This window comes from Centruroides sculpturatus, unplaced genomic scaffold (genome assembly GCF_000671375.1).
Source record: "Centruroides sculpturatus isolate CEXI.00-Female unplaced genomic scaffold, Cexi_2.0 scaffold158, whole genome shotgun sequence".
NCBI classification, from domain to species: Eukaryota; Metazoa; Arthropoda; class Arachnida; order Scorpiones; family Buthidae; genus Centruroides; species Centruroides sculpturatus.
In genome coordinates, this window is record NW_019384347.1 from 698160 (window position 1) to 722477 (window position 24318).

General features: G+C 31.0%; 1 protein-coding gene and 1 long non-coding RNA gene across 6 annotated transcripts; one reads left to right on the forward strand and one right to left on the reverse strand.

The window, feature by feature from the left end:
* Positions 1–523: 523 nt before the first annotated feature.
* On the reverse strand, positions 524–24318 carry LOC111636497 (zinc finger protein basonuclin-2-like). Of its 5 annotated transcripts, none has more exons than XM_023381763.1 (4): positions 24075–24318; positions 20179–20281; positions 3026–3261; positions 524–2947 (listed from the first exon to the last, which is right to left on the reverse strand). In XM_023381763.1, exons 1-4 carry the CDS (start codon positions 24231–24233, stop codon positions 866–868), a joined length of 2580 nt encoding a protein of 859 aa, XP_023237531.1. In that variant the 5' UTR covers positions 24234–24318; the 3' UTR covers positions 524–865. The 5 variants fall into 5 exon arrangements, with proteins under 5 accessions (XP_023237531.1, XP_023237549.1, XP_023237539.1 ...); XM_023381781.1 differs by lacking the exon at positions 24075–24318 and adding an exon at positions 20390–20505; XM_023381771.1 differs by lacking the exons at positions 20179–20281; positions 24075–24318 and adding an exon at positions 16857–16992.
* LOC111636524 lies at positions 11647–17067 on the forward strand. Its single transcript, XR_002758546.1, has 3 exons — positions 11647–11849; positions 12160–12227; positions 16929–17067. It is a non-coding gene; the product is annotated as an uncharacterized LOC111636524 (long non-coding RNA).

The window sequence follows — 24318 nt, forward strand, 5'->3', positions numbered from 1 at the left end:
AGTTATTTTTTTAGGGGGGAAAAACTATCGACAGACTATCAACCATTTAATCTTTCTTCTTCCCCCTTTTTCAAATCTAAAAACTTTCATTTTTGTTACAGAAAATGGTTTTAAAACCAAGTTCTAAGTTTAGTTACGATAAAGAAAAACGTTACAATCTCATAACGAAATGGTATTTTTGTACAAAACGACGTGTAAAATATATCATAATATTTTATCAAGTGAAACTCGGGTTTCTGGATTTAGGGTTTAAAATATAAATTTAAAGCGTGAATTTTAAAATAAATATATATATATCTTTCCGGGTGGCTGTTTGGTTAATGTAATAAAAAAAAAGGAAGAAGAGGGAAAGAAATCGATGTTGGTAGAATAAAAATTTTTCTATCAAAGTTCAAAATTTATCGCGGTTGTCGTTATAATGGGGGCTGCCACGTAATTGAGAATAGTAGCATATCTGCGGCGATCTCTTAAGGTAAAGAACGAGACAGTCATCGTGGATATCAGTAAAAAAGTCAAGACGTGCTTGTGAAACATTCCAGACATTTTTTTACTAGAATTGAAACAGTATACAGTACACTTGGAGTGTCATCAATAACTTATATCGAGGCCAGGAACTTTTAAAGCCATCGAAAAATACGAACATTGACCAAAATATGTTCTGGTCATCGCCAAATCTCGGGCAAATGGGAACAAAGAGAAGGGGGGAGGGACAAATCCACCGCTAAAATGTTGCGAAGGAAATATATTTTAGATTGAATATATTACAAAATTGGCACAAGAGATACTTTATATTTATATATATATTTTTTCCTATATATATATATATATTTATTTATTTATTTATATTTTTTAAGGGGGCGAAACGTTACGAAGCGGCGCTTGCTGTTTCTTTTCGTGGTAGTTCGTGGAAAGTGGCATTCAAAAAGGACTTCTCGTTGTGAGATTTGTCACAATGTTCCCTTAGAGAAACACAATCGTTGAAATTCTCACTGCACAATTCACATCTGTAAATATTGGAAGGCGATCGGGAGGGGGTGGGACTTGGAGTGTTCGGCGAGTTGGTTCTATTAGTGTTATTTGCCAATACACCGGCTGCCAGGAATGCCGGGTGAAACGGTGACACTAACGGATTGGGGAATGACGTCATTAAGCTATCGGTCCCTCTGTTTTGATAGAAGTCTGGAAACGTCAAGGCGAGGTTCTGCGGATCGTATAGGCGAGAAAATAGATCCTCCCTAACAGTGGGACCTGGATGAGGAAATGGGTACTTGTCGAAATAATGGATAGATTTGTCGCTGCTAGTGGAAAGCAGTTTTCTGTGAAGGTTTAAGTTGGCACTGTGACGATCGCGACTTCGCTTAGAAGGAAAGGAAGCGTTACAACCCTCTACTGTGCATTTGTGCATTAATTTTAGATGCACGTTTTGATAATGAGTTTTGACTCCGAAATGATTCTGAAAGATCTTTCCGCATGCTGTACATCTTCGCGGATTTTCTTTGTCCACCGGAACATCCACTGCACTAGTTAGATTAGGGTTGCGATAGATGGGAAGTAGGGAGAGTTGCGGATCTTGTTCCGCATCCCCGTTAGTCAGCGGATGGCTATTTAGCATGCTGACCGGAGACGAAGAAGCCAGGCCCAGTCCCGGTGCGTGAAATGAAACGCCACTCGTATTAGTTTGGTTATCGTTAGATAATCCAGGAAAGGTCCCTAGAGACAAGGACTCGAGATGTCGAAGAGGATTCTCTAGAGCATCGTCACTCTTTTCTATTTTGGGTTCTTCTTTGATATCGTCCGCATCGCAGGGATTCGTTATTTCGGTTTTGATTATTTTTGTGGAAAAATCGGTCACTTTGTCTTCTTTATCTAAAGAATCGTCATCTTCTGTCGTCAAATCTTCTGATTTGTCTATGTATGTGTCGCTAGAAGTGTCTTCGCTGGAAATATATTGTAGATCGTCATCACTCGTGACCGCACATTTTGTGGGATTGAAACATTTACGTTTACTCACTCCTTTCAGCGAAGGTGGTGGATTGGGTTCTAAGTTTTCGTCCAAACGAGCTTTCTTTGTTAGAGGAAGTGGCACCAACTGTGATGGATATGGCACTAATGACATAGGGTAAGGTGTCGATGTTCTTCCGTCATGGGGACTTATCCTTCTTCTAACGTTTGGTGTGTGTAGCTTCGGATTAGGATTAGCACTGTGACGATTTCTGCTCCTTCTTGAACTAAACATCATATTACAACCCTCGACTGTACATTTATGCATTTCTCGTAAATGCACAGCGCTAAAATGAATTTTTAAAGCGCCCTTGTCACAAAACGTTTTCAGGCAAACGTGGCATTGAACTCTCTTCTTACCGGTGGATGGATTTGTGATAAGAGTGCTCAGCACTAACGGGTTCCAACGACGTTTCATTGGGTTAGCTGATTTCCTGAGATGTTTTACTTTCTTAACGGCAAATACGCTATTGCAGGACGCTTGAGTCAGGTTAATGGCCATGGCATTAGAGTCGTCTTCCGAACCACAATCGGTGACACTAACGTCTGATGTGACGGTTGTGGTACTGGTGACAATTGTAGTGCTGGTGCTAACCGAATTAGAAGTGCAGGGACTGGAACTTTGTCGATACTCGTACGGTTGCATGTTTTGCAGTTTATTGAGTGGCGACAGGGGACTGCTGGAGGGCGATAGAGAACTGATGCTGGACGGTGGTCGTAACAATTGGCGCACCACAACTTGATTTGTCCTCTGTATAAATCGTTTTATATCGGATTCGGCAGATGCAGTGTGGACAACAAAGTCTAATTTCTCACTGTTTTCTTGCAACAGTAATTGTTGAGCTATATTTTTGGTCTCTCCGAACCTGAGAAATTGCTGTAGAATCAAAGTTTCTTCATCTCTTGTAGCTAATAACCATCTCTCCAGCACTTGTCCGTTACTATCCTATTGGAATTGATACAATAAATTGATTAAAAAGTAAAAAAAAAACATTCAAAACCTTAAATCATATTTTTTACATACGTGCAATATATAACCTCTAGAATAATCGTCGTAAGTCCATCCAAATCCGTGAAGAACTTGTAATACTTCTTCGTGTTTTAGAACGCTAAACAGTCTGTCCAAAAGAATTTTTAGCCTTACTGGTATAGCTTGAGTACCGTAAAGCATCAAAGATGCAATGTCAAAGGCTATGGTAGGTTGAACCAACTCCACTTGGTGACAGTTAAATAAATGATGATATCCTAATTTGTCTAAAGCTATAAAAATAAAAATAAGAAATATTTATAAGAATAATTACTTGTTTAAAAACAGTAAAATTAAAGCATACTTTGTTATAATTTATTAGTAAAAAAATAATATTTTGCAGTACATTTATAATATAGAAAAAGGCGTATTCGTGATACTTTAAAGTAGGCTATAAAATTCATATACCGACTACACCCGGATGAGTAACACAATCTAATTGATATGCTGCAGAAGATTATTTTTAGAAGGGCAACCTGCTAATTTTCTACTGCTAACTTGTTAACAATATAAATTTTAATAAATCAGTATACATTAATTTTTTTTCAAGATGAAAACAAAAATAATGTAAAAGACTATATAACGACTAATGACGTAGCATTTGCTTATCACTTGCTTTAAATTGATTTACATACGTATTAATACTTTTTAAAATCCTTTTCTTTGATAAATATAGACATATTAAGTTCAGAAAAACCGTGAAGACCAATGAAATAACAAAATATAACGCAACAGGAAAGAATAAAATTGTTCCGTTCCTATTTTACATTTCATTTGGCAATTGGTACCCATTATTTTCATCCGTTCGGCATTTTAAAAATAATAATAGGTGCATTGGCAGAGTTGTTTATTGTTATAAAGTTAAAATTTCTATCCCATCAATCATTAATGTAGATCAGACGGAAAATAAAAGTTCAAAGACCGATCCCTGCGGGATTCCGTGACATACCACTTCGATTTCAATTGTATAATATTTAGTTTGACTCTTCTTGCTTCTTAAGTAGGACTAGCCAAAACGATAACCCTTTTATATTGGATTTTTATCAAAAATTTATGCAAATCATTTTCCTCGCTGACTAACAATGAAGCCGTTTACTTATAGGTTATCTTTTCAAAAATATAAAGCCTATAATCAATAACAGTAACGCTAAAAAAGGGGGGAACTTAGATGATCTAGTCAATGTTTAAAATAATTGATTTTTTAGTAATCCGAGTTGGCATTGTGTCCAAACTTAAGTCTTTTCTAGATTTAATCGTCTCGAAATATTGGGGAAGAAAAACTTTCCAACTTTTCTGGAAATATTAATTTCGCACTTTCACTTGTTACAGCTGCGAAACTGATAGCACAAAACGCATAAGACGTTTAGACAATTAAAACGAATCGATTATACATTACGCGATGAATATAAATGACATTTCGAATTCCGAACTCGAAATTATTGTTTAACCGATGAACGCTTCCTCCATTTTCCTAACAATGGATCAATTTAACATTCGATTAAAGTGCGCATCGACAGATGAGACTATTGTTGCATTTCCGTCATAAAATCTACTTTTATTATGCTCCTACAATATTCTTGTCTAGAAGAGAACCTGAGATTGTACTATCTCATTCGGTGGAATTCTTTAATAAAACTTAATCCTTCAGTAGCCGCCTACAAAGATTAAAAGGATTCTTTGCAAAAGAATGCAACAGTATAGTCTAAAATTTAAACGTCATGTATTGGTTTCTATTTCATCAATTTCTATTATAAAAATTATATTTAGTTAAAATACTTACTATAGCCTATATCTTTATATAATTTCCTCAGATAAATGAGCCCGTTTTATAAATAAATAATATACCTCAACAGTAACAAGTAATTAGACTCTACCAAAAGCTGTATGGCTTGATATATTATTGTAATATATTATCGCTTAACTCAGTTGAAAAAATTCATATACAAATTCTAATTTTCAGAATTTTTAAAAGAAACAAGCCAAAAATAATTTATTTATAAACTTTCGAACTTAACAAATGCCAGATTTCTTCTCTATGTACAGAAACTGAAAAGGAGATAAAAGATTTATTACTTACACTATACTTTTACAGACCGTTGAACCGTTTAAAACAAACATTTTAGAAATGTAGATAGAAAGTAACAAAACTAGAATAAAATTTCAAGAAAGTAAAATATTTTGTTAACGTTCATCAAAGTATATATCAACTTATTATAAAAAAAATGAATTCGAGAATTATGTTCTGGATAAAACATTTAATTAAAGATACAGACTAAACTAATACGTTTTATAGCTTATATATAATAATGTCACTTTCTAAACAAATCTTGTATGAATTTTTAATTTTTGAACTTAATTCTATTATAAGAAAAAGCTTACATAAATAGAAAAATAAATAAAGGCCTAGGTAATATCTAGTAATTATCTATATACTAGACTCTAGTATCTAACTATCTAGTAATTTATCGATGATCAGTTATAGAAAAGTATCAATATTTTAAGTGAATTTTAATAGATATAAATGACAATCTCATAGATGAACATGTAAATTGACAAAAATAGCATTTAGTGCGCATAAAAGTAAATTTACGATTATTATATTCGTTCAACGATAAAACATTTGCATTTGGTTTTCAATTATACGAGTATTTTAATATTGTCTTTGATGATATTTTTACTTATCTTTTCTTAGAGCAGTTAGGAGAAACTCTTATTCCATGCTTTCGAAACATTACAGCTTAATAAATAAAATATAAAATACTAATACTACATATAACAATAGGAATATATTAAACTGCTTCTTCTCTGTGAAAATCAATTTCTAAAAATTATTACTAATTTTCGACTACCACAATCTATGACAAACATATGTGAAGTATTTTACACAATGAATTTAGAAAATATTTCATATTTTAAACATTAAACAAAAAATTATTTTAAAATATTTACATTAGAAGAGTTAACATTTGTGCTAATATAATTTTTTATTATTTTTTAAATATTGCGAAACTATTTCATGTTTAAAATAATCGAATTTGGTAAAGTAGGCCTAACATATATACAGTATATAATAAAGTATAATATAATCCTTTAATCTACATATAATACATATACATTTATAAAATCCACAATTGTATATAGAGTATATATGATTATAAATGGATTGATGTAGGCCGATATTTAATCAGCAATAATTAAAATATTATATAATTTATATAGAAAAATTTATTATCACACAGAATATATTTTATTTCATTATGATTTACAAAAATAAATTACATTTAAAATTAATTTCATAATGAAATAAAATATACAAATAACCTTAAAAGGTTAATTATATATTTTATTTCAGAAATTATACATTATTGTTCNTATTATTATTATTACAGAATTAGTTATTAAATATTTAAAAATCTTTTGAGATTCTTCAAATAATTTTCTATGCTAACGTTAATGCTGTGAAAAATATAATTATTAATTAACTGCTTCGTACGCTTAAATTTCAATTTTTAAAATTAATTTTTTTTTTTCGATATCGTCATTAATATTGATTTGATATTCAAAAACAGGCAATAAGCTTACTAATAATTTTTTCATTGCTTACTAGGTCTATATATAAAACGTTTACGATACTCTAGGCCTATACTACTCCCCTATAATAATAGTAGTGTTAAAGCCTATTTTCAACTTCTAATGAAGATTTTGAAGGGGCATTGAAAGATAAAATAGACATTTTATTCCTTACGTTAACGAAAAACAGGAAATAAATTGGGCGTATAAAATGCTAATCTGATCTACGTGATTTATCATGTAAAATCGCTCTTAAATTAAATAAAGTTAATATTTTACGTCCATCGTATCGCATCGATAATAATGAAATTGTAAAGATTTATCTATTATCTCTAATGTAAACTCAAACTATTCTAACTGTTTATAAAATTCACATAAAATTTGCAAGTTTTTAAACTGTCTAGATTAATAATTACAAAGATATTTAATATATATCTACTAGTTTTTGCATTTATTTATTTTTATTAGAAATTTAAAAATCTAAAGAATTCATGTCAAGAAGTACGCTTAATAATGTACTGTATGTATTTTATTATTTCATACATAGAATAAATTGAATGCGCTCATTATTTTCACATATTTGTTATTACTTATTATTACTATAACAAAATGTAAAAGTTTTATATTTTTTTTGTCTTAACGTAAGAAATAACATTGGCTCATTTTATTCTCACAATGTACAACAACAACTTGGGAAAAAAAAACTAGATATCTTATCTGGTAACAACAATGATGACATGATACATGTTTTCCGATTTAGCTATTTTCTCGGGGGAAGGCTGTATATAATAATTTCATATAATTTAATGAATCGACAACTTCTTGTAAAATTATATATAAACTTTATTCGAAAGAATTTATTTAAATTCTAAAACATTAACGCTTTAACATATAGATTTTATTATATACAAAATTTTTTTGTTACTAAAACAAATTTACTTAATTTTTTACAGATAATTTCTTATTTTTCTGAAAAATCATCCATATTTTCTCGAGATTTTGTTCTATGAATCTTGAAAGTCCATTGAATCTCGGAACAAAGGTAAATAAGTTAAAAAAACTTACCTTTGTAAATGGTAGATTTTAATAAACGTTATAATTACAGAGTTTAATCTATCGTTAATAGCCTATGTTATTGTTTATATAACATCTTTAAAATATATATGTAACATAATTTATATTAAATTTAAATTCGGGTTTGAAATTTAAAATTATAATTTGCGTAAAGACAGATGTTTTATAGTTTAACATTCAGAATTTTTTGTAGGTTGTACTGTATAGTATGTTAATGCATAATTACTCTTATTATAAAATTGTTATGTATATAACAACTTAGAATATTTTCAATAATTTGTTTAAAATTCATTTAATTTATAAGCCTTTTGAAAAGATAAAGAACAAAACTTATTTCAAGGATTTTTAGGTGTTTCTGTGCCATGGACACCGTTGGCAGTCTGAAGCCTATAGACATCTCAAAATAATGTATTACTGTAGGCTGCATAAAATGAAATATAAAGAAAATAAGTTATACTGAAATATAGTTATCAAAATACATTTTTTTAAATTTTGATATTAGTAACTTAACGCACTAAGTAGCAATGTTTGTATATAAGTCTGTAATTTTTTTATTCACGTTCAGAAACCCTCTGAAATCTATCCACTGACCACCAAGTAGTCCTATGGACCCCAGATTAAGAATCCTTGCCTTATTTGATGCATCAATAGCTAGCTTGAAACAGTTTTATATAACGTTTATATATTATTTAAGCGTAGTTTGTGTATAGGATGTATTATTGATTAGAATAAATTTTTTACAATCAAATTTCTCTCTTTTCTCATTTACGGATCATTTCCTTATCGTTACCTTATAAAGTATATAAAATTTAACGCTAAAAACTGTTTAAAATTAACTAAGTTTAAAGAAAATAGGATGCATTATTGATTAGAATAAATTTTTTACAATCAAATTTCTCTCTTTTCTCATTTACGGATCATTTCCTTATCGTTACCTTATAAAGTATATAAAATTTAACGCTAAAAACTGTTTAAAATTAACTAAGTTTAAAGAAAACTGCATTTTTTATCGTTTAAATAAAAAAACGAATCATTTAGGATCAGTATAGGGTATTTTTAAGATAGGTAATGAATCCTTTATGAATAACTCAGCAGCTATTCTTTACGATCTATATCGCTTCCCATTTAATGAACATATAATGTTTATTGAATACAGTTTTGTCAAATACTGTAATTATTTAAATTGATATATTCGAAGAATTTTTAATTAATCTCGTCCCGAAATTAAAAATTACTTTTTTTTCGTGTCTAGACCCCATGTCAAATCTGAACACGCCCATTAGAAGAACGGTATCTCATTTACTTTCCGATTATTTTGAAAGGATTCATCCCCAGTATGAGAAATTTCGCAATTAATTCTTAACTCAAGTGGTTTTCGTTGTTGATTCTTTCTTGATTATAACAAATCGATTTAAAAGATTTTAAATAATAGATTATCATAAATACAAAATATTTCAAATAAAAAGTCATAAAGATATCCCAACTTAACAAAAACAAAATTAAAACTTTAATATAATAATTATTTCAGCTCGAAATTAATCATGAATTCAATTAGATCGATTTTTAAATATAGATAATAACTGGTTTTATAATCTATAAAATTTTAGAAATTTTATTTGGGGTTTAGACGTATTTTAGGATTATTATTGAGATTATAGGATATTGGGTATAACTTTGATTTTAGGATTTTATTACTATTAGAATAGCTTTAAAATAATAAAAATACAAATTTCCTCATAATCGCTTCTGAAATTCGATTAATTAATTGGCGGCGATCGGTAGCCCTGTAACTGAATTTAAAAACTTTATTATTTAGGAATATAAATCTTATAAATTCACTAATTTAATTGTTATTAAAATATATACTTCGATAGTTTCCATTTTCTAATATTAATTGTGTGTTAATTAGAAAAATAAAACATAAAATAAAATCTTTCCGATCGCATAAAGTTAAAGCTTTCTAGCTTGACATAATAAATTAAATATCAAAATCAATCACGTAAACAATTAAAATTGAAAAGATGTCAGAACTCGAAGAATACAGATCAATTAATAAACCAATTTTAATCACTTTTAAGTTAATTAGGAAAATGAAATATAGGTATTTCGTAAATTTAGATTTTTCATAAATTTGCATTAGTATTTATTAGGCCTATACATAATCTGTGTAGGCTAACAATACTTAAGTTAAACCTAAGAGACATGTTGATCGTGTGTAAAATCAACATGTTCCTTACATTATATTCAAACAATGTGTAAATATTTAGCTTATAAATAATTAAAAATTCAGAAGAAAGAATAAAAAATCATTTTTAGATTATTAAATACTATAATTTAAGATTTTATAGCATAGCAATTAAATTTTGAAGCGTATAAAAGTATGGGCGGGGAACGAACAAAGCTTACACTCTGATTCCTCCCCCCTTTAATTTTTTTCTGAGCATTTCGACAAAGCCATTCTTTGCATCATCTCCGATTTTTCTGTTGTTAAATTATTTTAAAAGACTAATAACATAGATATATTTTCGAATTGTTCTAATTTAGTCTATTGGTTATCATATAAGTTAACATAAATAACAATCTAAAGCATAAATCTATTGTATAGTTTCTGTTTTGGCTGTATCATTCGAAGAAAGAAATCAAAGTTTAAATTATTAATAAATTTATTGAAAATATCAACCGTCCAACGTACGAAATTCTGATAGTTCGTACAAATGATAATGATTTTGCAAAGAATAATAAATATCTGTAACGTTTAGAATGACTTAAAGTTAAACAATAAAATCTATAATCTAAACTCTTCTTATAAAATAAATTTTCGAAAAGAATATTATTTACATATTCAATAATTTATTAAAACTAACAAAGTTAATTATGAAGCACTTTTGCAGATAGTACTCAATAAATTAATATTCACAAATCTTATTTTTAATAAAAACTATAATAATTATTAGAAATAATTAAATATAACAGCATAAATAAAAGGCTTTACATCTGTATCATTAATATTTGATTCGGTAGCGAATTCATCACGTAAACAAAACAAATAATTCCATTAATATACGTTAACTTTTAATGCAAGATTGCTAACCTATTTATTTATTTGCATTAACATAAAAATTATTTCATGTGGATTCTATCATGTTAAATTAGTCTAAAATTATCGGGGGGGAATCGGCTTTGTTTACCTATAGATAAGCATTATTTAATATTAAGACGAATTTTGATTTAACTAATATAAAGTATCTTTAGAACTTACAGCTTAAATATTGGCAATAATAATCAAATTTTATACAGTCGACCCCTCTATAACACTGTTGATTATTCCGTTTTATATGAATTCCGTGTTGTACGAGTCGCTTAGATTTTACAAATATGTGTGCCGGGCTGTGAACGGCTCACGTATTTGTAAAATCTAAGTGGCTCGTACAACACGGAATTCATATAAAACGGAATAATCAACAGTGTTATAGGGGGGTCGACTGTACTTTGATGACAGTTATTGCATTTTGTTACTGTAAAATAATCATCCAAGTACTAAATTATTCTATATGTTTTCTTTATTATTACTATCTCATGATTTATGAATAGAACAAACCATTCATTACTTGATTGCCCGCACAGTTCGGTATGAAACTTTCAACAAAGAGGAAAATATTACGAAATTCAAAACCATTCATTATCATTTTTATATATCTGAATTATTTTTATAAAGTATTCTTTTGTTCTTATCCGCTATGCAATTAATTTGAACCGAAATATTAAAACAACATATAAATTTAATGCCAACTAGGCCTACATTATGTAAAAATAAAATAGTAAAAATTTATTTTCAATTTATTTCAGGTCTACATAAAAAAATTAATAATAATTTTAAAAATCATTTCAATACGACCATTTTAAATATAATTTTAATGAATTCTGATATTCGAATTAAACTAATTTGTGAAAATTTACAATTCAAATTACAAAATTCAAAACGTTCTCTTTGTAACAGATGATTGAATGAAGTTTTACAGCTCTTTCAACAATACGGTTCGTTGTACGCAGCAAGCTACTAACAGTCTATTGGCAATTCTGATCTACTACAGATAAAATAAATGTCTTGATATAAGATTTTCTTCTATACTAAAAAAAAATGCTTATATAAACATATAGATAGCAAACTTCAAATATGGTAAATATAAGTTATATTGATAGTTTTTAACTTCTAACATTGTTACGAAGCGTCAGGCCTAGTATGTTATTAGATCTTCAAAAGGCCCCCTCGGGAAGCGTATCTAGCTTATATAATAGCCTACATTGAGAAACGCAAAATCATCTCGCATCCGGGAGGAAAATATCCTTAGCGTGGTTCACAGTGAATCGGTTTCTATCGCCTATCTTTTCTTGATAGGCGAACGACGGAAACTGATTCACTCTATAGTTTCGTCCATCAAATATGGACACAAACTGCTGGAAGATTTTAGTATTAGATTTATTTTCAGAAGTCACGTGATGGTCTAAAACGAACGAAAGATAGAAGATTAAGGATTCTTCCACCAAGTAAAACAATGTATGAACTATATATCAATATTTTATTTTGGCAATTTTTAGAATTTTAAAATTAATAATTGATAGTATTCCTGTCTCTGACTTAAGACTAAGATATATATTATAAAATTTTAAATTGACAAATTGTTAATATAGAATTTCAAATGTTTAAAAAACTATTTACATAAAATATTGCAAGTTGGACCTATTCAACGCATATTTATTTTTTAGTTCGTTAACAAATAAGCAAATTTCATTATTTAAAGCTCGTTTTTAATCATTTTACAATATGAAGACTGCTCAAAAATCCAAATTGGATTCAGTTTAATTAATTATCTCAAATTTCCCTAAAGTAATTTATATGTTTGATATATCTCTTAACATTTCTATTAATAAAATTTTTAATTATTTTTTCTAATTGTAAAAGTAAATTCTTATGCGTAACGAAACAAAAGCAATGAACTCCATATATTATATAGTTTTTAAAGTTATTCAATTCAATTTGTTAAAGAGCTATATTCAAATTTTTATACTTTTTAAGTTACTCTACACTTGAAATTAAACAGCAATAAGTCAGACCAATAAAAGAGGTATCAGAATGTTGATCATCCGAGCAATAATAAATGCTTTCTTGAGATAAATGTGAAGTAATTTAGTTAACATTAATTTAACTTTGTAATATTTAGAATTCTTTTTTGAATTAGTCTTGTAAAGTTTTCTTGTTTTAATGAATTTGTTTTCAATTTATCATAAATAAGAAGAAACATGAAAAGAATTTTCGCATAAACAATTTCAATTTTTATGAAAATAACCTTTCGGAATTTTAACTATTTCCGAACGATCCGAAAACAAATAAGCCATGAAATTAAATTATTTAAACTTTTTTCTACGGTTCATAAACATTTTGATCAATAAAATTATTAGAAATTATAGTTAACTTTTTAACTTATTTAATATATTTTAATCACAAATTCTTTCAAACTAATCAGAATTAAATTGATTTACATTGCCATTCATTTCTGATTACTTTAAAAGTGGAGATAAGTTGATTTGGGTCTATTTATTTTAAATTAGTGTAATTATAGAATTATTGTAGGTTTATTTGCTATTTTAGATAAGTTTTTTTTTTTTGTTAAAATATTTGCATATGAATAGGCCTACATTAAATCATCAAATTGTAGGTATATGAAAATTAAAAGGCATCAAATACTAATCAGATCACGTGTGTCCTCTTAATTATAAATAACATTTTTTATAATTAAGATCAGACAATTTGTCTCGCCAAATATAACTCTATAATTTAAAACATTTACTTAAAATTTTAGAGTAGTTTTAGTATCGGCAGATGTAAAAAAGTACAGTGAAAGTTCTCGGAATTTACAGAATGGATGCTGTTCATTCAGGTGATATTTTATTGTATACCAGCTGCACGCGAGTACAACTCGCCGCAGCCAATATCTTCTGCTAATCTGAAAATTTATATCAGTAGAATAAACATTACTTCTTACATAAATATATTACTATATTTCGAAATTTCGCTTAGGCCATGTGGTAAACATAAATTAATTTTTTAAATGAAATATAGCCGTTTTAAACATATTAACTAAACTTGTGTATTTTTATAAGGAATTATTTTAAGCTATAAATATGAAAATGTTACGCAAATTGATAAAAATATTAAATTTATTATTTTATTCGGCTAGATTTAAATAATTTAAATTTTTTTTACTGAAACAGATAGGCCTAAATTTTCTTAACTTGAAAAATAATATAAAAATAGTAAAAATAAACCTAAAAAGATCCCATATTTATCATAAAATATACAATAAAGAATTTTGAATTGGAAATTTTTCAGATAATTTTATGTTAACAAATCTTACTATTACCTTGAATTGTAATTTAGTGAAAATACGAAAGCATCTTTTAATAAGAGTTAATAATTTAATATTAAACTGTAATTTTCCGATGATGTTTATACTCTTAAATCTTATATATCTTCTATTTAAATATTTAACAGGTCTAAACTAATTAAGAACTTCAATTTTTCAGTATTTTACAAATAATTTAATCAGCATGTCTAATATTCTATTTGGATTTCCTAAAAATTATTATTATTATTACAGAATTAGTTATTAAATATTTAAAATCTTTGTGATGATTAAAATTAGTTAAATGATTCATATTTTGATAATCGTCTATATAGTAACAGTTTTAGTTGGTTAAATATATCTACATAATAACTTTAAACAATTATCGTACTTTTCAAATAATAAATCTAAACACACAAATAATCTTGTTATAAGATGCTTCACGTTCTTTGATTATTATACTTTCTTTTCTGTCAATATAGCTACCAATTTGGCTATTAATGAGGACTTATCACACCAGAATCAAAATGTGACAAGATTAGAACTTCTTTATTCTTTGAATCAACTCTAAATTGTACTGTACATTTTGGGTCGACCCCTCTTCAGTTGGAGCATACAACTTTCATAAAAACTGTAATTTAAATTTTAATGGTTTTTTAAAAGCTTTAAGTAATCAGTTTCGTTTGCTTTTTGAGAAGGTTTTAAATGAATACAAAAGATAACTTGTTTGGAACTAGTATTTAATTTTATAAAATCGTACTTGAAAGAAAGAAACTATATACGGAAAATTTTAAATTACAATTTTTATGAAAGTTGTATGCTCCAACTGAATAGGGGTCAAAAGACCCGAAATGTATATTTTGGAATTAAATGAAAGAATAAAAAGTTCTAATCTGGTCACATTTTGATTCTGGTGTGATAAGTCCTCATTAATAGTCAAATTGGCAGCTATATTGATAGAAAAGAAAACACAAATAATCCTTAAATTTTATTTAATTTATTTTTAACGCAAGCGTTTTAGTTTTATCCAAAGCAGTTTGTTTTATATTAGTTATAAGTTTTGACTATTTTACAGTTAGTTTGTAAGGGTGCTATATGTTTAACATTTTTATGGAGAATTTATACTTTTTAAAAATATAAATTTGTTCAGTTTATTGTTAATAAAATTTTAAAACAGTACAATTTCTTAAATTAATAATTATAATAATAATTTGATTTTACAACCTTTTGATTTTAAACTTCTTTAAATCATTAAAAAGCAAATTTTGACTCATAGATTTCCAATCCTAATTTTAATGTTTGAATTAGTTCAAATATTAAAATGAACTTTACTTTCATAAATAAAAGCTATTAAAATTATGTTGAAGCATCCTAAACAGAGTATTGCAAAATCATATAAGATAAATATTAAGTTATAATGTTAATACATCGTATCTGTGAAAAGTTATTACAAAGTAATTACAAATTACATTATTTTTTTTATAATTTAGAGACAACTGCTTTTTAAAATTAATTTTTAAATTCTTAATTCTAGTACGTATAATATTAAAATTAAAGTTATAACATGAAATAACAGATATTTATACATATTAATAATTTTCAGATAGTAAAAATCTTTGTAAATAGGTGGCCTATCTCAAAAACATAATATTTCGCATTGCCTAGTTATGTTCTATTGTTCAAATATGAGGCAGAGTTAAAATTTAATCTGAGATAACTCATCCTTAGATATGTTATAATCGCTCATATCAGCTGTCAGAATGCTAATAAATTATATATATTCTGGCATGAATATATACGTTACGTTAATGCATAACTTATTATAGATATATAACAATATTTGTGATAAATTATGCATTAATATGTAATTAAATTTAAGAAATAGTAAAAATAAAATAAATCTGTCTTTTTATCTATTAAAATCCAATATTAACGGATTTAATAATTTCTTAATAAATTTATTCGCTTTTATTTTCATTTTCACATAATTTTTAAAGCTGAAAAACACAATAATAAAGGGTTATTTAACATTAAATTAAAGAAAGAATTGTCGATTATAATTTAAGAGTCTACTTAATAAAATTCTTATAAAAGTAAATATTTACTTCAACAGACAATGTTAATACAGTACATCTCTACTTTCCAGTCTCTTTGGTGACAGATTTTAACACAGGTTTAAGCATTTTACTCTGTTTTGGTGCATTCTAAAAACTGTTTTGAATATAAAATTCACACATTTTAGGGAATTTATTTCACTTTTGTTGTTACGATGTTCAGGACAGTCTAGTGCTGGTATGGGGTCCTTTGCTCGTTAGCCAGTCCTTTTTTCCCCTAGCGGCCTGTTTTACCTTTTTTTTCAAATTAAACACAGCATGTTTATTAAAGATTTTATTTTCAGTTCGTAAAATTAATATATAATATATTTTTATTAACATTTATTTATAAAATTAATATATAATATTAATTTATAGAGCTACCTCAATAAAGACTCTATAGAGACCACTACGGGACCCTAAATTTTATCAAGCACAGGAAAAAATCCCCAGCTCCCTCGCCTAGTGACGTCATTGAGATATTTTTCTGTCAGATTATGTCAAAGGAATGAATGAATTATTATTATTTTAATTTTATGCCGTGAAATATATTTTTTAAAATTTATATAGAGCAATTCCAGTTTGCTAAAATGAAGAGAATTTCGTAATATTTTTACTTATTTACGATAAATTCTCGTCAAAATGACGTCAATTGACAATTTACACCTATTTAGGCCTAATTTTACTTACTTGAAAAACCGTTTTAAACTGTCATAACGCTTTAAATTTGAAGTAATTTCGACATCAATGTCTATTTTATAGATTCCTGACTATCAAAAACGACTGAAATTGTCAGAAAACAATTCGAAAAAGCCGAATTTGATCGTCATCTTGAGCAAGACTATACGTAGCAGACGACTTTTACGCACGTGAGCAGAAGCGATCGTTGTCCTCCTAACGTGAAGAATTTTAAACGCAACCGGATGTATTTTCGATATAAAGTCGTAAAAGAAAAATCGTTTTATAAAAATAAATTTTACTACGACACTTGGCTTAGACAAATAAAAAAATATAAAAAAAAATAATGCAAATGGAGAGATAATTGAAAAGCATTGTTTAATTTTTATAGCAAGACGTCTGTCGCTATTTACGACAGTCCATCCTGTCCCGTAAACACATTAATGTGACCACAAAGATTCGAAAATTAACAAAAATTTTCAAACGGTTGTCTTAATGGCGACGAAGATCGTGAGACATTAATAAAAATCGCGATACACCTCTCATCGTATAATGGACGGTGTGATAAAAGACATGGCGGATGTTAAGTACGTATAGTAATTTTACTTTTTTTTTACGATGCTAAGGGGGACAAGTTCAACATGGCCTGAAACAAACTAGAAAGGCAACTTTTTAAAAAACTCTACGATTATTTAAAACATTTCTTTCCCATCCCAATCTACTTTTACTTTAGTCTTCTTTTTTTTATCCACTTTTCCCGTTTATTTCCACTAGCTTGGCGAGAGGGTGTAAATTATTGTCATTGGATCTGGTGGCAGAACAATCTATCACCTTCTAATAAAGTGGCTGGTGACAGGAGTCGTCGCATGTGCATCGCTGCACCCGACCTTGCTCCTGATCGGCCCTGACCACTCGAGCGAATGAGCAATTTGTACACAGTTGGTGGTGCACAATAGGAAGAGCCACAGGGTGTGTCGTGCCCTTTGACCGTTCCATTAGATGTCATTAGGTCACCGTGACCCCTTAGTGGACAACTTTTCGTCCTCTTGTAACAGTAATTACATTTCTGTCATGGCTCGACTGCGTCTCCCCTCCATTTCCCTTCTTTTTTTGTTCATTTGACGAACTGTGCACTTTCCTCAAATGGAAGGCACGCTCCTTTTTTCACTCGTTAAAATTTGTTAATAACGCAATTATTTAACTAATTTATTTATTAGCAATAGGCAAAAAATTAAGCAAATGAGATATTATTCAGCAGAAATTCCACACCTTAATCCGTGAATTCCTTTTTTTTTCCTCTTTTCTTGAAGCATAATCCGAAAACAAGGGGAAACAAATTTGCTACACGTACAAAAGGTTGTTTGGCCAGTTCATGCTGAGTAAGAGATCGTTTTGATATTAACCAGTTCGTTTTAATTATAAAATCGTAAAATTTCTACTTAAGGAACTGATCCTTTTAAAACTGGCGTTAAAGAAATCGACGTTTAAAATAGTCTAATATATAAAATAAAATAAAATAAAATAAATGGTATTATTAGCTTTAAAGCCAATGTTTAAAAACAATTTATCTTCCAGAAACAGCCGCACGAACTCAATTACAGGCGAATGATACGTATATTTTCAGTAGCATTTTAGCAGTTGAAGCGTTATGAATTTTTAAATTTCATAATTTTTCAGCATATTATAACTCATTAAACGAATTTGGTGTTTTTATAAGAGTAGAAAAATCGGTAGTTGCTCTAAGAATTGACGTTATTTATCAGGAAAATGAGAGTTTCCTATAATCAGAATGTTTAAAAAAATAGCGTTGCGATCACGTTCTACGATCGGATTGACCATTCAAACTGATAATGACATGTAATTAGACGGGTCCTATATATTTATTATCGGTCGGGGTGCCGCTTCATGCCGAGAGTGTCAAGAATCCATTTCTAAAACATGATGTCAGAGCTAAAGTTCGTAGAAAGAATACAACGTCCAAGATATCAAGAACAATAGATAGGGAGTAGCTCGTCCATTCTAGTCACGTCCTTCTAGAGGCCACAGGGTACATTATAGCCAGAGGTAGTTCCGGATTCGACTCGGCCCGAGATCTAAATATTGTGAAACAGTTAAAAGACAATTTCCTACTTACCTGCCATTTTTTTATTTTACTCGGTGGGCCACCGGGGGATGGAAACGGAGGGACTAAAGGAAAAACTAAAGTTCGGAGGATAGTTATCGGATATAATGAAGTTAAAAATAATAATAGAGTGGTGTCGAACAGTCGGTTAGATCGAGTGATTTTTGACAGAAAACTATAATGACAGGTTGAGAACAATAGCGAGAATTACAGGTCACTTCGGGATCGGAGTATCGATTGCTCTTTAACTTCTTCCAATCAATGATTAGCACGTTTCCGATTATAAGAAGAAGAAAAAGAAAAAGAAAAAAGAAATTGGCCAAACGAAGCTGTTAGTCGAGTCATCGTTCCGTGCTGCGTTGGCGCGAGTAAATCACAACCCGGAGATTAGCCGTTCGATATTATCAATTTGTGCGCAATTAAATGCGGAAGAGGGTAGGTAATTCGTTGCCATCTGCGAGATGTGGTTTGCGGCATTCAAACAATCGTTTGTAGGCAGAGGCAGAATGAGCAGAATCTATTACTTTGTCAGCAAGCGTCAATTTGCATAAGGCACTTAAGCCGCATCCGACAAGTCGGAGCTAGTAATAAATGACGCGGGTGGGAGAAAAAAGCCGCTCGCAACTCTAATCCCCCTGTCAGCGGAGGGATCGCCGCAATAAATTAGCATGTAGGTAAACACTTCTCAGGAAATTAAATAGCCTATCTATAGGCCTTCCAAGATGGCGACCGCCGCTCGTGATAGCGACGCGTCCTTCTACACAGGATGGGTCCCATTGACAAACGAGGGCACAGCATGCAACTCCGACAGGGTTATCGGCGGCCATCCATCGCCGCTTTCATCCTATTGAGGAAGGCTGCGGCAGACAGTCGGATGCCCAAACACACGGCTATTATTTTTGCCAATTTCGCGATCGTGACCGGACCATCGTCTCAGTCCACTCGACTCTGTAACGGGCGCGCTGAGGTGAAAGCGAAACTAGGAAAGAACTCATCCCCGGGCTACCGAAGAGTTATTAATAAGAGCGAGAGGTGATGCCGAACAAAGAGAGATCGTTGAACCGAGCTAACGCACCCCTCGGCGCCCATTTGTGCCTCGGTTGCTGTAGAGAGAGAGTAGAGAGAAGAGGGGCGGCAGCTTACGTGCCACCCCCTCCATGCAAAAATTTTTAACAACTTGCAAAACTATAATTCTAAATGCAGGATACTCACCGTGCACCACCCAGCCGTGCCGACAAGTGTCGCAGATGCGTAATTGGCATTTACCGGGAGAGAAACAGTCGCAGGGACAGTTGGGCGAAGTACAGCGGATTGCCTGCAATGGAAAAAAAAGCCACAGATTAGAGTCTTCGCACCCGTACTGCGTTATATAAAAATACACACAAAAAAGAACGGAAAACAGTAACTAGGGCCCATCACCCACCTGCTACGCCCCTTACTTATTAACAGCAACAAAAAAGGAAGCGAATGCACCCCATCCGAAATCAAGAACAACGCGGAATCACGTATAGCCCGCGGGCACATTACTGGCAATTTTCGTGTCCCTACGAAAAACTCGCCCTTAAATAAGGGTCAGGCAGCAACCACTCCCATCTCGGTTTGAAAAAAAAAGATCTTTTTATATGTTCAATTTTTCGGATAGTTTACTTTTATTCAAACCGGTCCAAAGTTATCATGCAAATTTAGGTAGGTGTGCAGCAAAGTCACCGCATTTCCGGTCAGGATACGGAGTTCGGTAAATAACAAAGTGGTATATAATTATAATTTTAAATCACGAAGTCGGTTCGGGTGCCTTGGGGGAGACCAGGTGCGTATGGGGACTTTAGATTATATGGGGTGGAGTCTCATCCAACAATACGTAGGAAAAGGTGGGTGGAAACTGGCGTCAATAATACATGAAGTTTGAATGTCACATCGCTCCTAGTTCGTCCCCTCGGACTGGATATGCCAGCTGAGCCTGTAAAAAAATCCTAAAGCTTATTTTCTTCCTGCCGATGCTGTTTTTGAAAATATCATAGAAATATTAAGAAAGAAAAGTAAGGGGGAAAAAAGAGTAGATTTTATTAACTAATCGATCCGGTTTAAAATCGCTTACGGATGCCAGAAAACGGTTTAGAAAATGCGATTCGAAACGTTGAAAAATTACAAATTTCTTTCGAAAAATACCCAAAATTTTGATTAAAATATCGAGATTAAATTCTTTTTTTCTCTCTTCTTCTTTTTCCATTTCCATCTTCGACGTCTGTTCGAATCTGTCAAATTTTACTTTCCGAGTATCTATCGCTTCTACAGATTTATATCTATGAAAATCTAGAATGTAGGATATGTATTTTATGGAAAATAGATCCTGTACGAAATCGTGTCACGTTATATCAGCGTGTGCACCGTGAAGAATTTCGAGTATGTGAATTTAACATGGATAACCTTAAATTTTATTCTTTTAAGATAAGAGATTCTACCTATATATCATTATTATACAGTCAATCTGTTAACTTATATCAAAAAATAGTCAAAATAATCATTTTTTAGCTTTATAAATTACATTTAAAATCGTTTTTTCAACACTTTAAAGGCAGAAATTTGAGATTTAATAGGCAAATCTTCAAAAATACGAGCCTATTGCTAAATGTCAAAGGGTCATACGCCTAAATTGACCGTTCTTAAATTAAAATGTTAAAAAATTAGCTTCGATACGTAGGCCTATAATTTATATAGCAGGCCTGTATTGCATTTAATAGTTATTATACCCTCACACTAGGAGATTGAAGCGTAAGATCCGCATATTAAACCCTTTAGAATTTTAAAAAAGACCATTTAATAAATCATTATAAATTCAATAGACGGTGTGGCCTTTGTGATTATTCTCCTTTACGGCACTCACGCTGATTTATGATGAAGTTCTATTTGTCTCCCGAAACTTTTTCGTATTTCTTTTTAAGATAAATTATACTCAGGGCTTAACTTAATTTTTTTTCCCTCCATCTGACTTAATATTTTTATCAAAACGGATTAACAACTCGCTTTTAATCATTAATATCAGTCGATGCCTTTACAAAGAGTTGGACGCATTCAAATTTTAAATAACTTTAGGAAAAAAATGGTTGTGGTATTTAAAGAAAACGGCTTAATCTCGATAGAATTTATGCTTTTCTTCTTCATCAGCCTGGAGACATTTTATTATTATTATTATTAAAAAGTAACCCGCAAGAATGTGGTTTAACAGTTACTGATAGGCGATAATGGGCGGCGTGTTCATCCTCTATCGATAAACTGCCTGGCAAAGTATACAGATTATCGGATTAGATCTATTCAAATTATTAAAGAGTGGAGATTTCACGTGTTTAAAAATGAATTAAAAATGACAAATGCATAAAACTATCGCCGATAAAACATTTTAAGAAGCAGGAGGGAAGATACAGCTTTTCGAAAATTCTCGGACGAGATCGGAGATGCGAATGTGGTTTATGCAAATCTCTTACGGCACGCGATGTGACGTGACTCTAAGGATGTATTCTGTATAAGGGGGCAGGACGCGTGTAACTGACTCCGCCGTCCTTCCTTTTTTTTCTTTTTTTTAAAAAAAATAATAATAATTTATCAGATAACAATAATTCGATAAGTGGAAATCATTAAGACGGTGGGAAAATGCGGATCGAGAGCATCTTCCACAATTAATACTTTTATTGGTATGGTCTAGTCCGGTCCATTTTTCGCCTAGTGCCTCATCCATCATCGGGTCGCGACCCCTCCAGCATAACAGGTCCCTTTATTGACTGTTGTGACGCCGGCCGTGTCACTACTTATAATGACAAGAAAACCGATAATCCGCTTCCAACACAGAATTTGTGGCGCTTGATACTTTTATCTGCATCGGATAAATGCAGGTCTTTCCCTTCTTTTATCATTCCACCAACATAACCTTCGAATGTAAATTATGTCCCGGGAGAAGGTTACGGGACGTTGTATAAAGATTCCTTTGTGTCCTTTCGGCTCCAAAGACATTCGAGTTTATGTCAAGGAGGCAGTCGTAAGTGATTATAGACATATAAAATAACAATATTTACCACATAAATCATGATATTCGAGCGAGTGTTTCCATACTAAATAAGCGAGAGACGTGGCGAAAGGGTGTGGCGCAAACCAGATGGTTTGCAGGATCGTGACTGAAGAAACCCTGGACGACGTGACGTCACCCTTATCATCACCTGGATCCTTGCAAAATGGCAAAAGCCGAACAGAATAACAACCAAAGCGTGTTTTATAGCTCACTCCCAGAATGTATTTTTAAGTAACACTCAAGTACAAACAGCGTACACGGCAAAGATGCGGTGAGTACAATTTTCGAAACGCGTAGACGATTAAAAACATAAACAAAAAACAAATGTCTTAACAGTTCAAATTAGCTTATGTTTAAGAGAAGTGGATTTCTCGAGTCGGACGTGAGAATTTTAATATTAAGAACGTGACATTGAAGATAAAAAAGGCCAAACCAGTTTGTTTTTGTAGCTGGCAAGGACGTGAAGTGATAACAATGGTTCCTAGAAAGCCGTATGTCACACAAAATAGATATCGTGATACATTACTTTAAATGTGACATCAGCTTTTACCGAGAAAGTATCAGACGCCAAAACGTCACTTAGACTAATTACAATTGGCGACTGGGTGGCTACTTAAACGCCAACGCCTAAATTAACGCAATCCCCGATAAGGTAGAAAAATATAAATTTCAATTTATAAACAAATTTCCAATCTACAAACGAATTTCCACCGAACACAAATGTAACAGGAGGCAGAAAAAACGCTCAGCGTTTTAAAAGAACAGGCAAAGGTAGATAGGATCACACACACACTACCCCTATCCTGTCCCCAAGTTTATAGCCGAACGAGAACAGGTTTGAGTTCACAATAAACCGACCTCCCCCACCTGCTCTTCAACATGAGACGACTTACAATGATTCGCCCTGCTACAATGTGTTGGGTGTGTCACACAAACTTCCTGGTCCCCCGACTATTTAAAAAATTCTTCGGCATGCCTTTTTTTATTTTTCTCGTTCCTAATTTTATTTTATTTTTTAAAATTATATGTAAAACAAGTTGTATATACTTACCACGTCCATGACAAGCGACGTTCGATGCATGGCTCCATCGATGGGATGATTTTCGGTTGTCATCAAAGCACAATCGGCCGCTACTCGAGCACAAACACCACACTCCGACGTCGAACGTTCTGTCCGACTCGCTCCAAACACCAAGTCCCCTGACAACATAAGGATAGACAATACAATGACATAACTAGACGTGATGTGTGATTTTGGAGCTCCCGCCACACTTTACGGCACAGTCATCTGTCTA